Here is a 12,993-nt window from a genome sequence, read left to right as displayed (position 1 = left end):
TAAACAAAGTAAACTAAATGTTTGATATTCACTCTAATTCTTATTATTTATTGTAAAAGAAGTTGCAATTTGTGGTAAGTTTGCACAAAAGAATTTCACCCACCCTTTTATGTCAGGACTGATGCTCTGGTAAATCACATTAACTTGAACTTCAACTTCAGTTTATTGTCACATCACAAGTTTACAGCTGGTATATAAACCTGGTGTAAATTGTGATATGACAATAAACTACTAGTTTATTGATTAAGATTAGCTCCAGTCTCTGTGTGTCTCTGTGTGTGTGTCATTCAGTGGACAGACCTGATAAAGCAAAGCAAAGTTTGTTGTTTACCCAGGGTGTCGGACTAAGCACGAAGCTTGTTTCCAGCCGGACCCTGCATGGAAGCCTTGCTCAAGGGCTATTCAGCGGTGATTCATGATTGATGAATTGGGGAATCGAACTAGGGACCTTCCGGTATCAAGGCCGCCCCTCTAACCACTAGGCCACCGCTGCCACAAAGACCCAATGAAGACCCGTTTGAGGTGAAACGTTATCAAGCTATAATAACATGTTCTACTCTGAGCTAAGACAGACTTCCCTTCCTTCTCATTCTGTGGGCTGACACACAGACAGGGGCAAAAACATAATCTCTGCCTTCGGCCTGGCAGAGTCTCAGAGATAACAGGCGACTGAACTTCAGTTGTTCCATGTTCTGCTTGACCATAAAGAAGGCTTACTAGAATCAGAATTCACCCTAAGGTTAATTGTCAAATCACATGATTAGGCCTATTACAGATGTAAAACGTTGGGTGAGATTATTTTTCGTACAAGCTCCCAACATTTGGCATATAACTACTGTACATTACCTACATATAGGTCTACCAAGTAAGTAGACCTATATGTAGGTAGTGTACAGTAGTACATATCAAGTAAACTCTACTTGATATGTAAATACTGTGCATTACAAAACTGTTCTTTAGCATAAACTATATAGTTGGGTCATCTGTGGCACTTCCGTGACCGTGGAGAGCGAAGGTCCGTTTCTCAATGGATTTGTCATCTAGGGGGGTTATTAAACAAATCTAGCCGGGGTGTATTTTTTTTAAGGCCGGGGAACATTTGTGAGAGACCAAAATCCAAAATGGCTGCCGTGAAAATGAACTTTTTAATGGTTTGACCTACAATGATGCACAATACATGGTTTCAGAGCTTATTTTGGTCAAGGAATACATATATGGTGTTTATATAATGATTTGACCTATTGTCGACCTTCAAATGCAAGATGGCTGCCAATTATGAGCTCCAAAAGGGAGTTTTTTCAAAATCGTCACAGGGCCTTCATATTAGGCTCAAATGAAAGCTCTGCTCATGTTGAGTTGAATAATATACAGTATAAGTACACAGAAGTAATCTCTGAGGTCAATAAAGTCAATGTTTGTGTGTAAACAGCAGTTGCTGATTTGCGGTTTCCCATTAAATAGGGTAGGCTACTGAGAATATGGTGTCCAGTTCATCCCATCACATTTTCATAATGAACCAAAAATAAATGAGCTCTATAGCCTAACATAAAATAGTATTCTGTATGCAAAGCTAGAAAGGTTATATGCTTGAGGTGAATTTAAAGGTCAACTCATTTGTCACCCTTATTTTGTTGTATTGCTCCCAGTGTTTCCTGTCTGCCTAGTTACTTTTACCTGCCTTGTCTAACCAGTCTTGTGATTTTGTCAGTGTTTCCACCTGTGTCCTCCTAGTCCCCCAGCCTATCCCAGTGTTGATTGTCAGTTGAGTTCACCTGTGTCCTGTTAATCCCTGTCTATTTAAGCCCTGTGTTTGCATTGTGTTCTTGTTGGTCTGTAGACCTTTGTCATGTGAGGTTTTTAGTCGTTGTTCTTTGTGCTCAAGAATCTTGGACAAGTGATTTTGGATAAGAACCTCTCGCCAGAGCAGGATGCACAGCACGCCATGTCTGTAGTGCTTTCCTCGTAGTGCTTGGTCTACCAACCCCTCCACTACTACCCCTGCTGTAACCAGAGTGTCTGCCATTCCAGAGCCCTTGAATCGCTTGTAGATGGCATAGATGTACTGTAGGACATCAGCTGGTGGAAAGGTACGAGGATTGGGAGGATGTCCTTGAACATTTCTGGATTCTCTGCCTTGAGCTCAGTGAGCGTCTTGTAGGTGGGCAGGTCACCAACAAGAAAGGAGAATGGAATATTCTTCTGCCACATGGCCTCCACATGTTTCACCATGATGTCATTCACCACTGACTTACTTGAAGGTTCATTGTATGTTGTGTGGTAATAAGGCTTGCTCTTGTCGGGTGGTGGATGACAGCAGGACTGGGCACCACTGTATCCTGGAACTCGCTGCTCTTCAGGTGGTGGTCTTGTACCATGATTGTCTACACGAGACAGTGCATGTATCACAGAGCGAGCACACTGCGGAGCTCTGCTATCAACCTGGGAGTAAATGTCCATGGCATGACAAGGAGTAAAAATCTGGTAGACACTCTGCACAAGAGCGGTGTCTGCATCAGCTTTGCAATCACACTGCTCCTCTATGACCATTGGGCTCTGATGGATGTGGAGGCATCAGCAACCTGCCCACACGAGATCGCAGACAGCAAGCCAGCTATCGTGATCATCGACAATGACGACTTCAAGATTGACACTATGACAGGTGACTCTACAGCAGTCCATCGAACAAATGTCATGTACATGCAGCCAGAGAGCTATGAAAAGAAACCAGGCGAAGAGACTGCTGAAACGCTCACCAAGAAGAAGGAAATCTCTGCACAGCTAAAGCAGAAGTGTGCGGAACTGACAAAGGTTTGCCAGTACAGATGCCCCCCCTGGTAGCAAGAGTGAGTCACCTGCTTGTCCCAGGGTAGATCCACCAGTGGATGGGTCAGCTCCGCAGCGTGCTCGCTCTGTAATACATGCACTGTCTCGTGTAGACAATCATGGCAGAAGACCACCACCTGAAGAGCAGCGAGTTCCAGGATACAGTGGTGCCCAGTCCTGCTGTCATCCACCACCCAACAAGAGCATGCCTAATTACCACACAACATACAATGAACCTCCAAGCAAGTCAGTGGTGAATGACATAATGGTGAAACATGTGGAGGCCATGCGGCAGAAGAATATTCCATTCTCCTTTCTTGTTGGTCACCTGCCCACCTACAAGACGTTCACTCAGCTCAAGGCGGAGAATCCAGAAATGTTCAAGGACATCCTCCCAATCCTCGTAACTTTCCACCAGTTGATGTCCTACATCTATGCCATCTACAAGCGATTCAAGGGATCTGGAATGGCAGACGCTCTAATGTCCAAGATTCTTGAGCACAAAAAACAACAACTAAAAACCTCACCTCACATGACTACAGACCATCAAGACCACAGCGCAAACACAGGGCTTAAATATACAGGGATTAACAGGACACAGGTGAACTCAACTGACAATCAACACTGGGATAGGCTGGGGGACTAGGAGGACACAGGTGGAAACACTGACAAAATCACAAGACTGGTTAGACAAGGCAGGTAAAAGTAACTAGGCAGACAGGAAACACTGGGAGCAATACTACAAAATAAGGGTGACAAATGAGTTGACCTTTAAATTCACCTCAAGCAACTAACCTTTCTAGCTTTGCATACAGAATACTATTTTATGTTAGGCTATAGAGCTCATTTATTTTTGGTTCATTATGAAAATGTGATGGGATGAACTGGACACCATATTCTCAGTAGCCTACCCTATTTAATGGGAAACCGCAAATCAGCAACTGCTGTTTACACACAAACATTGACTTTATTGACCTCAGAGATTACTTCTGTGTACTTATATTGTATATTATTCAACTCATCATGAGCAGAGCTTTCATTTGAGCCTAATATGATGGCTCTGTGACGATTTTGAAAAAACTCCCTTTTGGAGCTCATAATTGGCAGCCATCTTGCATTTGAAGGTCGACAATAGGTCAAATCATTATATAAACACCATATATGTATTCCTTGACCAAAATAAGCTCTGAAACCATGTATTGTGCATCATTGTAGGTCAAACCATTAAAAAGTTCATTTTCGCGGCAGCCATTTTGGATTTTGGTCTCTCACAAATGTTCCCCGGCCTTAAAAAAAATACACCCCGGCTAGATTTGTTTAATAACCCCCCTAGATGACAAATCCATTGAGAAACGGACCTTCGCTCTCCACGGTCACGGAAGTGCCACAGATGACCCAACTAATATTACAAAATGTATATGTTTGATATTCCACAAGAGAGACCTGTAGTAATAATTGAATTATAACATCCCATCATCCTACCCCTGCAAGACAGTTCTGGTCAAGACGTTGTGGCTGTGGCCAGTGGTGTAAAGTAACTAAGGATTTTTTACATTACTGGGGTGATTCCGATTTTCTGTACTTTTACTTCTACTCCACTACTTTGTATACATTTTAAAACTTGTGAAATGGGACCTTCTGCATAATGAGTACTTACTTTCAACTTTTGGTACCAATACTTTTGTACTTTTACTTTTTTTTTGTTTTACTTAAGTACATTTTTAATTCCGAACTTACTTGTAACAGAGTATTTATACATTGCAGTAAATGTCAGTACTTCTTCCACCACTGGCTGGGGACTACAACTCCCACTGAAACAAAACTGGCAGTGTGGACTCTTTTACCCAACATGCACTTCGGGTTTAGAACATGAAGCAAGATGGCGGCTAAAATAATCAGAGAAACCGCTCCACCTTTTGATTGCCCATCATGGTGAGCAAATCATGCCATCCAAAGTTATATTGCCAAATGCATTCAGCGTTATTTACTGCAAATTTAACCATCGTTAAGTTACTTAGTTGATATCGACTGGCCGAGGAGCCATTTGTGCACACTCCAGGCAGACGTGCAGCTAGCTAGCCCACTAGCCGTTAACCCAGTACTAGTAACGATACAAATGTAACGCAACATGCAACATAGTATTCAGTTTTATATATTGTCATATTATAACGTTGTGATCGCATCAGGATCCACCTAACAGTAATTAAAGACGACGCTGACGCCACTGTACGCTTCTGTGTAATGAATGAAAGGCCAGACAGACACGCAGACGAACATTAGGATCTTTTACACCTAACAGATCGGATGAAATATTAATGTAGACCATCATGCATCCGCCATACATTAGATCTGTGGCTGAAGAAGTTCAGGTCGATGATCTTTCTTTTTTTCCGTGTTGAAACTAAAGGGTTAGGTTGTTGTTGCTTTGTTTTCAGGGCAGGCAAACCGCCCCCAGGGCTGCATCTAGACGTGATGAAGGGGGATAAGCTCATAGAGGTAAGTACACATATATTCCTCTACTATTACAGCCTTGCATTTACTAACTGCTTAAAGGTGAAGGAAGTTATGTATTTTTTGTTAAAATAAATGAAAGTATTATACAAATATTATTATAAAAGTGTTAAATGGGTCTATATTCTGATGGCAACCATTAAGAGTAGAGTGTTTGTTCAGTAACCAGCTGGGTCTCCCTGTGTCTCCAGTAAATAGAAAAAGCATTTTTTTTAGGTCAGGATACCAATGTCATATCAAGAGAGAGAACTGATACAGGATACAGGATAAACAAGTGAAAGTGAGCAGACAAAATTGGAATTGGAACACTATACATTTTAAGCTGATAAATGGGTACTTTCTTGATTGGCTGAAATTGGGCAACCCACCTGAAAATGTTCTCTTTTTAAAGAGCTGGGGAGACGGGAATATGCCATGTTACTATCAGAATATAGAGATTTAATGTTAAACAAAAAAAACCCATTGTTTTAACAACTAAAATAACGTCCATTACCTTTAACTAAATGATTAAAATAATCTTGAGGCAAATTTCAATGTGCCAAGTAGATTGTTATGGAGCGAGTCCATTGTGAGTTGCACCAGATACACACCTGACAGTCCTCACCACCAGTACCACACACTGGGGATGGGTTCCATGGCTGCCCAGGTTTCTAAAAGGTGCTACAGCAAAGTCAGCCCTGATCTTTAAGCTTTTCAGTGGGAAGCGACACTGTTGAGTTATGACTCAGAGGCACAGATGTCAGGTAGAAACCTTGTTAGTATCTCCATATTCTACAGGCTCACCACGCGTGAGCTTGTAGATCTGCAATTTTACTATTTTTGATAACATTTTAAAGTTAAAGTGGTTATAAATATTGAACCAATGAAAAGTATTGAGACGTTGTGTGAGTAAAACATAATAACCACATCGGATCCATGGGACAGTGCCGATATTTTAATGCCATATTTTCTGAATTGTTTGAATCATTGAACACCCCCCTCTCTCTCTCTCTCTAGAAACTTATCATAGATGAGAAGAAATACTACCTGATTGGTAGGAACCCAGATTGGTGTGACTTTACCATTGATCATCAGTCATGCTCTCGTGCACATGCTGCTCTCGTCTACCACAAACACCTGAAGAGGCTGTTCCTCATAGACCTCAACAGTAGTAAGAAAGCATTCAAAATCGCATTGTAACTCAGCTGTTGACACGCTGCTTTTTAACCCATTCAATCCGGGAACGCATCATTTTAGATTTCTTTGGCTATTATAAAATCGTGAAAATTTGTGCAAATCTTTGATTATATATATTTTTAAAGCGAACATTTGTAACTCAAATCTTTGCTTCTGGGGGGTCCCTGGAACACAATATTTTGAGATGGGAGTCCGCGGCCAAATACATATCATTTTAGGGTTCCTTGACATGAACAAGTTTGAGAACCACTGATTTAGCAACATACGGTTAGGATGTATAAGACATTTGTAGAATATATATTTTGCCGGGCTACGAGCTTGTATATCTGCTATTTTTGAATAGCCAATCCATTCCCGGATTGAATGGGTTAAATGTATGACCATCTTGAATACAGATGAATTACTGAATTATACAATACAATATTCTAAGCAATGTATGACATTTAAAACTGCAGTTGTTGCCACCCGCAGTGTCAATCATTTATCACTGAATTTTACAAAACAGAAACTGAATCAGTGATTTTACTAAACAGAAACCTGTCTAGACATATAGAAATAATTGATTGATCGTGCCCTTTCTTAGCACATGGCACCTTCCTTGGACATATTCGTCTAGAGGCCCACAAACCGCAGCAGGTTCCCATAGACTCCACCATATCTTTTGGGGCCTCGACACGGACCTACACCATCAGAGAGAAGCCCCAGACCCAGGGATCGACCACAACAGGAGACAGTAAGACGGGAGAGGACGAGGAGCTGAAAGGATTGCTTGGGCTCCCAGAGGAAGAGACGGAGTTAGAAGTAAGTTTGTGGAGTTTCTTGTGAACTACTATCAGGGCCGTGGGAAGACGTTATACTGTAGGTTACGGGTGCTGTATCATAGAGGTAGCCTATGTGCTGTATGCGTGCCTAACGTGCGCGAAAATTTGCGGTTTCTGGGGTTATTCTGTTAATTTAATTCGGTTAATTTGGTTCTGTTAATTGAATTCGTTTAATTCGGTTCCAGAACACTTATTGCACTAAATCCCCCACAAATAACGACCAACAACAACAGGCACATTATGCAAAAATGCTTTTAATTCTTTTTAATATAATTATTTTTTAATTACATTTTTTAATTTTTCATACTTTATTTTCAGGGGGTGCTGCAGCCCCCTCAGCACCCCCACTTCCCACGGCTATGACTACTACTACTTGTCAAATGGTTAATGGTGCATTTATACGTTTAGCGCCTTTCTCCAACACGCCTTTCTCACACACCGATGACGGAGGAACCAATATAGGACAACTACCAAGTACAAATCCATGAAAACAAAAAGAATGTGTTATGATAGTCTAGGGCTGGGTGATATGGGGAAAAATTGAATAAATAAATCACAATAACCAGAAGACCATCTTCTGATATCTATAGATATCACAATATCTCTGGAAAATCATGTGAAATTGTCCAGTTGATATCATGAGGTGAAATGGGACTTGCTTTGTAGTGTTAAATTAGACGACACAATTGTTAATTACAATTCTCAATACAGCATATGCTACGTGTCTCAGAAGTCACATAGACAGTCTGAGTTGCCTTTGCACCTGGCAGATGACATAACTCTTTTTTTATCATCCTTTTCGCCTCCCTTGTTGTCACCCTTTTTTGAAATCTACACTCTTAGTCTAGTTCAGTTGTATGTGTCCTTCTCACGTTTGACCACAAACGTTTCACGTCCTGTTCTACACAAGCAGGGTGTGTCTGTGAAGATTACAGGAAAGAGATGGCGGTTAAATCAGACAGGGCATCAAGGCCACTGTGGCCTCGTGGTATATCATTTCTTTGAAGGACAGAAGGCCAAACTGAGGGGCAATGGCGGGCTTGGCCTTCATGACCTCCATGAAATTCCTGCCCTGCTTACAACGGTCCTAGTTGGCAATGTCATTCACCTTCAGGGTTTTTTTATTTGTTTTTATGTTATTATTTTTATCCCTTGTTTTTGTAACCCTTTTTTTTCACCCGGTGCCAATTTGCTAAGTGATCCTGGGCACTACACTCCCCCCACCAGCCTAGGGACCTTCAGGGGTTTTTAAGTGGTCATTGAGCCTGAACCCTTCACCTATCAGCTCTGTGCATAACTGTAGTCCCAGGTTTCCAGAAGCTTCGTTTAATTGGCTCGGCAGCAGATTTGAACAGGAAACACAAATGACACCTTCATGTGTATTTGCCGTTCTAAACTGCTGCCGAGCCAATATGGGAAAATGAACAAGACACGGGTATGCCACCTTCTGGAAACCCAGGACTACAGTTATGCACAGAGCCTATTCTATCCCAAAAGGTTGACAATGACCATGTTAATGTTATTTCACCCCTGTCTACATTCGAACAGAATCTGACAGAGTTCAACACAGCCCACAACAAACGCATCTCTACTCTGGCCATCGAGGAGGGAAACCTAGAGATCCAGAGGCCCAAGAGGAAGAGGAAGAACTCCAGGGTGACCTTCAGCGAGGACGATGACATCATCAACCCAGGTACAAATGGCACGCTGAAGTGACACTGGCCCTCATTTATCAACGTGGTGCAGCCCGAATAATGAGCGTACGGCGTAATCACCGCAATTTTCGGCATTTATCAATATATCCTGACGTGGGCTTTATCCTACGGTACGCTGAGATCTCACGTCTGGTCGAGACCAGTTGTTGACGTTGGCTGCACCCATTTATTCCATTCTAGACCTGCGGAGCACCATTGTCTGACTGTCTGACAAGCATCTGGACACATAATCCACTCCTAAATGTGTATATCTACACTAATAAATAATGGCTGTGAAAATATATCATTTTATAAAGTAATTTAAACAAACTGCTTTAACAGTCATTCAGATAAGATTGTAGATCTGTCTGTATTGAAAATAGCAGATCTACAAGCTCACAAGCCAGCGTTGCATCGCGACGCGTTGTGAGCTTGTAGATCTGCTATTTTCAAAAATATACGAGCGCTTTTGCGCCGGGAGTCCCGGCCACGTTTTCATGGACAGTGAGGTCTACAAACTTACAGTAGCTTGTCCTATGTTATGGAGTTATGTCATAGAGAGTTATGTAGGCTACACAACCTGGCTGGGTTAAGGATATATAAACCCGACGCTCCAATATTAACGTGGCGGCACGGAATCACTGCATTCCGCCCGAGTCTCATGTACCGCTACGCTACGGACACGGACATGAAAGACAAAGTTGGGCGGGCGCGTGTGTGTGTGTGTGTGTGTGTGTGAGAGGTGAGAGAGAGCGAGAGAGAGAGGCGTGTGCGTGTGCGGCGAGGCCAGCGGGGGGGGGGGGGGGGGGGCTGGGGGGACTGTTTCTTATTGGCTTTTCATGTCTTTGGTCGTATTCTGGTTCGTCTTCATGTCGTAAAATCGGGGCGTTTTGAGAATATTTTAAGGGCGTGTTATTTAAATGACGCTCGTTTCAGCCGTGTCATTTATCAATGCTGGGACCAAGTGCAAGCTCGGATCAGCTGTGTAGGATGCGTTGATAAATGTGACTTCGACGTTGGTGTACGGCCGAATATATGGAAAAATATACGCCGGTTTATACGCTGCGTTGATAAATGAGGGCCACTGTGGCCCACTTCCACCACTGTGCCACAATCCCGACAACTTAAGCTCTCTGTACTTGTAACAATGACTGCGTTTACATGGACAATCAGATTGACCGGATCGTATTCCAATTGAGGTGTTTAAGTGATGTATTTTTATTTTCATTGAGCTGTCATTCTGATTATTAGTGGAATATTAGTGTCCCATGTAATTGCCAATTGTCATTGAGAAATATCGAAGCCCATGCAAAATGTGAAACATGAATGACAAACATGAGTCAACTGTAAATGATGTGACTGGTAGTTGATATATTTTGGTGTATGTCTGTATAGCTTTACAAATTGATCAACATTTAGCTTGAATAACATCGTATGGAATGGATATACTTTTGTCATAGCTTCCTATCAAGAAATGTGCCTGTTGAACACATTTCTCCAGATGTGCAATTGTGCATGTGGTGAGGATCACGGCAACAATATTGATTTTTTTCATGTTAAATAATTGCAGAGGACGTGGACCCCTCTGTTGGTCGATTCAGGAATATGGTGCAGACTGCTGTTGTCCCTATCAAGGTAGGTGTTGATTCTGTTACATGCTCGGTGAAATTGAAGGCATAGTGCTAACCAATCTTTAAGTTTAACATAAAGCTGCATTGTGCTGTACGTGACCCCTTCCAAAAACAAGGCGGATGGCATTTACTCTACTCTACAGTCTCTACTTATTTGTGTAAATAGAAATATTTTTAACTTTTTTGTTTAATATTTCCTTAAGTTGCATGAGAAGCTCGGGGACCAAGCATTACAATGTACACTTACTCTTTGTACAATTGACAAATAAACTTGAACATTTTGACAAATTAAGTAACTTTTACTTTTGTTTTCATTTCACATAAAAAGGTACAGGCATGCAAACTTTCTGTGAAATTGTCTGTTTTTAATCGTGAAAGTGAAAGTGACGTGTGCCTATGCGAAGCAAAAAAGTGATGTGTGCTTAGTTCAAAGCGAAAGAGTAATGCATGCCTACTGACCAAATAAAATTTATACCGTAATCTATAATGCATATACTACTAGGCTGATACGTTTATGACCTAATGAGCAGGTAAATGTAGACCATATTTTATGAATATACCAGTATATCCTTCTAAACTAATAATATAATATAATGTATGACATTTATTATCTTTTTAAATACTTTTATGTATGACATTTATTAAGCTAATACATTTACATTGATGAGAAATGTTGACCGTATAAATGTATGGCTGTTTCATCTTTCTTGTTGTCTTCAGAAACGGAGAGTTGAGGGACAAAACACCTTAGGACTTGACGACCTCGCCTCGAAACGCATGCACTATGGCCTGAACAGCGGTTTGTATGGCGACCTGCCCCCCACCAGCCACGAGAATCAGCCCACTGGAGCCCCCTCAGGGGCCACCATCCTGGGAGGGCTCCCACACCTCTTCCCTAACCCGGCCCCGGAGGTGGACATTGCCCCAGGGGCCCCCCAGCCACCCGTCAAGCTCAACCCCACGCCCGTCATGGGCCCCTACCTCCCCGACAGCCACAACGAGCCACGCAAGAAGAAGTACGCCAAAGAGGCGTGGCCGGGCAAGAAACCCACCCCCTCCCTACTTATCTGATCCCTCCCACCCCCCCCACACACAGGGGGCTGACTCAGGTTACCAGCTGTGACATCAGGGACTGTGACCTGATGAGAGGATGGAGTCATTCGCCTCTCAGATATGATTTTCTTTTATATAGTTCTCTTTGTTCGGTTGTGTGCGTTTGTTTTTTTTGGTTACTCCATCATCACAATAAATAAATATATACATTGTTCAAAAGGCATTCCACCAATTGCCTGGGGATTGTAAGCTATCATCTGTAGCTCTGCAGAGAGAGTCCCGTGAGTCGCTCTGAATGTTGTGGAATCTTGTCCATGGCGTGGAGTTGGAGTAAATTCTTCTAAGAGTTGTCAGCAAGCGTTTGTGCCCCAGAGCGTTGGTTTGGCGTACTCGCCATTGTCAGGCATCGTGAATATAGTGTCACTCAGAGTTACAAATCCTTTTATACTGTATGGTTTTGTTGTATTGTTTTTGTTTTTTCCAACTTAACAAATGTTTGAACTTTTTTTTTTTTTTGCTCACTCACTACCTTTTTATTTTGATGTATTTTGATAAACTATTGAGCAAGGATAAAACGCTTTTATACGAGATGTAGAATTGTCAACGACTGAAGCATCTGGATATGAAATGAGTTCAGTTTTAATCAAAAGAGGAACTTTATTTTATTATCAAGACGTTCTAAGAAATAATGTGGCCATCATCTTGGTTTTCAATGTTAGGCCAACATGTCCTAATTCAGGAAGTACGTATATTGGGGAGTTTATCCTGCTGGCCACTAGATGGTGACTTGTGCACAGAAATCAAAGATACAAATGTTTTCTGTTGAAACAAGCTAGTATTCTCATCCAAATTGTGTGCGTGCTACCTGCTAGTAAGCTGTGTTGGTATACTGAATGTGAAATAGTTATGTAGGCATTCAAAACAGCATTTCAACTATGCTGTGCACTACATAGTACTGTACATTTAACATTAAGTTTGTACCGTATGTGTACTAAGCCGAATTTGGATATAAAGGTTTATGAAGACCCACTGACAGTTTGTCAGGCTATACACAGTTTTGGAAATTGACACAAATGGTACACCTTTCTTGCAATCAGAAGGTTGATCTCTGAAAGCCAAATTAAAAAGAGGGGGTTTACTTTGTCCATAAAGTTATTGTATTTGTATCAGCTTTGTATTGACGTTGTGCCCCAAACTTTAGGCCTACATTTGGACGAGTGGATTTTGTAATCATAACTGACTGTAAATAATTTTTAAAGATGAAACTTTGACTCGTAGCTCCTT

The 12,993-nt window shown here is 41.7% G+C and overlaps 1 protein-coding gene across 1 annotated transcript; it reads left to right on the top strand.

Moving 5' to 3' along the window:
• The first annotated feature begins 4,680 nt into the window (after window positions 1-4,680).
• ppp1r8b (protein phosphatase 1, regulatory subunit 8b) lies at window positions 4,681-12,987 on the top strand. The gene is made up of 7 exons (XM_084052130.1): window positions 4,681-4,755; window positions 5,259-5,319; window positions 6,331-6,484; window positions 7,094-7,311; window positions 8,880-9,024; window positions 10,596-10,660; window positions 11,377-12,987. Exons 1-7 carry the CDS (start codon window positions 4,703-4,705, stop codon window positions 11,725-11,727), a joined length of 1,047 nt encoding a protein of 348 aa, XP_083908256.1. The 5' UTR covers window positions 4,681-4,702; the 3' UTR covers window positions 11,728-12,987.
• Window positions 12,988-12,993: the final 6 nt, after the last annotated feature.

The sequence above is a fragment of the Gymnoscopelus microlampas genome (genome assembly GCF_963454915.1).
Source record: "Gymnoscopelus microlampas genome assembly, chromosome: 3".
In the NCBI taxonomy this organism is placed as follows: Eukaryota; Metazoa; Chordata; class Actinopteri; order Myctophiformes; family Myctophidae; genus Gymnoscopelus; species Gymnoscopelus microlampas.
This window is presented reverse-complemented; position numbering and strand designations above follow the sequence as displayed.

What these genes read in the sequence shown, in the direction of transcription:
- ppp1r8b (XM_084052130.1), top strand. Translation starts at nt 4,703, where the DNA reads ATGGCGGCTAAAATAATCAGAGAAACCGCTCCACCTTTTGATTGCCCA. An exon ending in CCTTTTGATTGCCCATCATG is followed by an intron (nt 4,756 to 5,258) that starts GTGAGCAAATCA and finishes CTTTGTTTTCAG; the next exon opens with GGCAGGCAAACCGCCCCCAG. An exon ending in CCTCATAGACCTCAACAGTA is followed by an intron (nt 6,485 to 7,093) that starts GTAAGAAAGCAT and finishes GCCCTTTCTTAG; the next exon opens with CACATGGCACCTTCCTTGGA.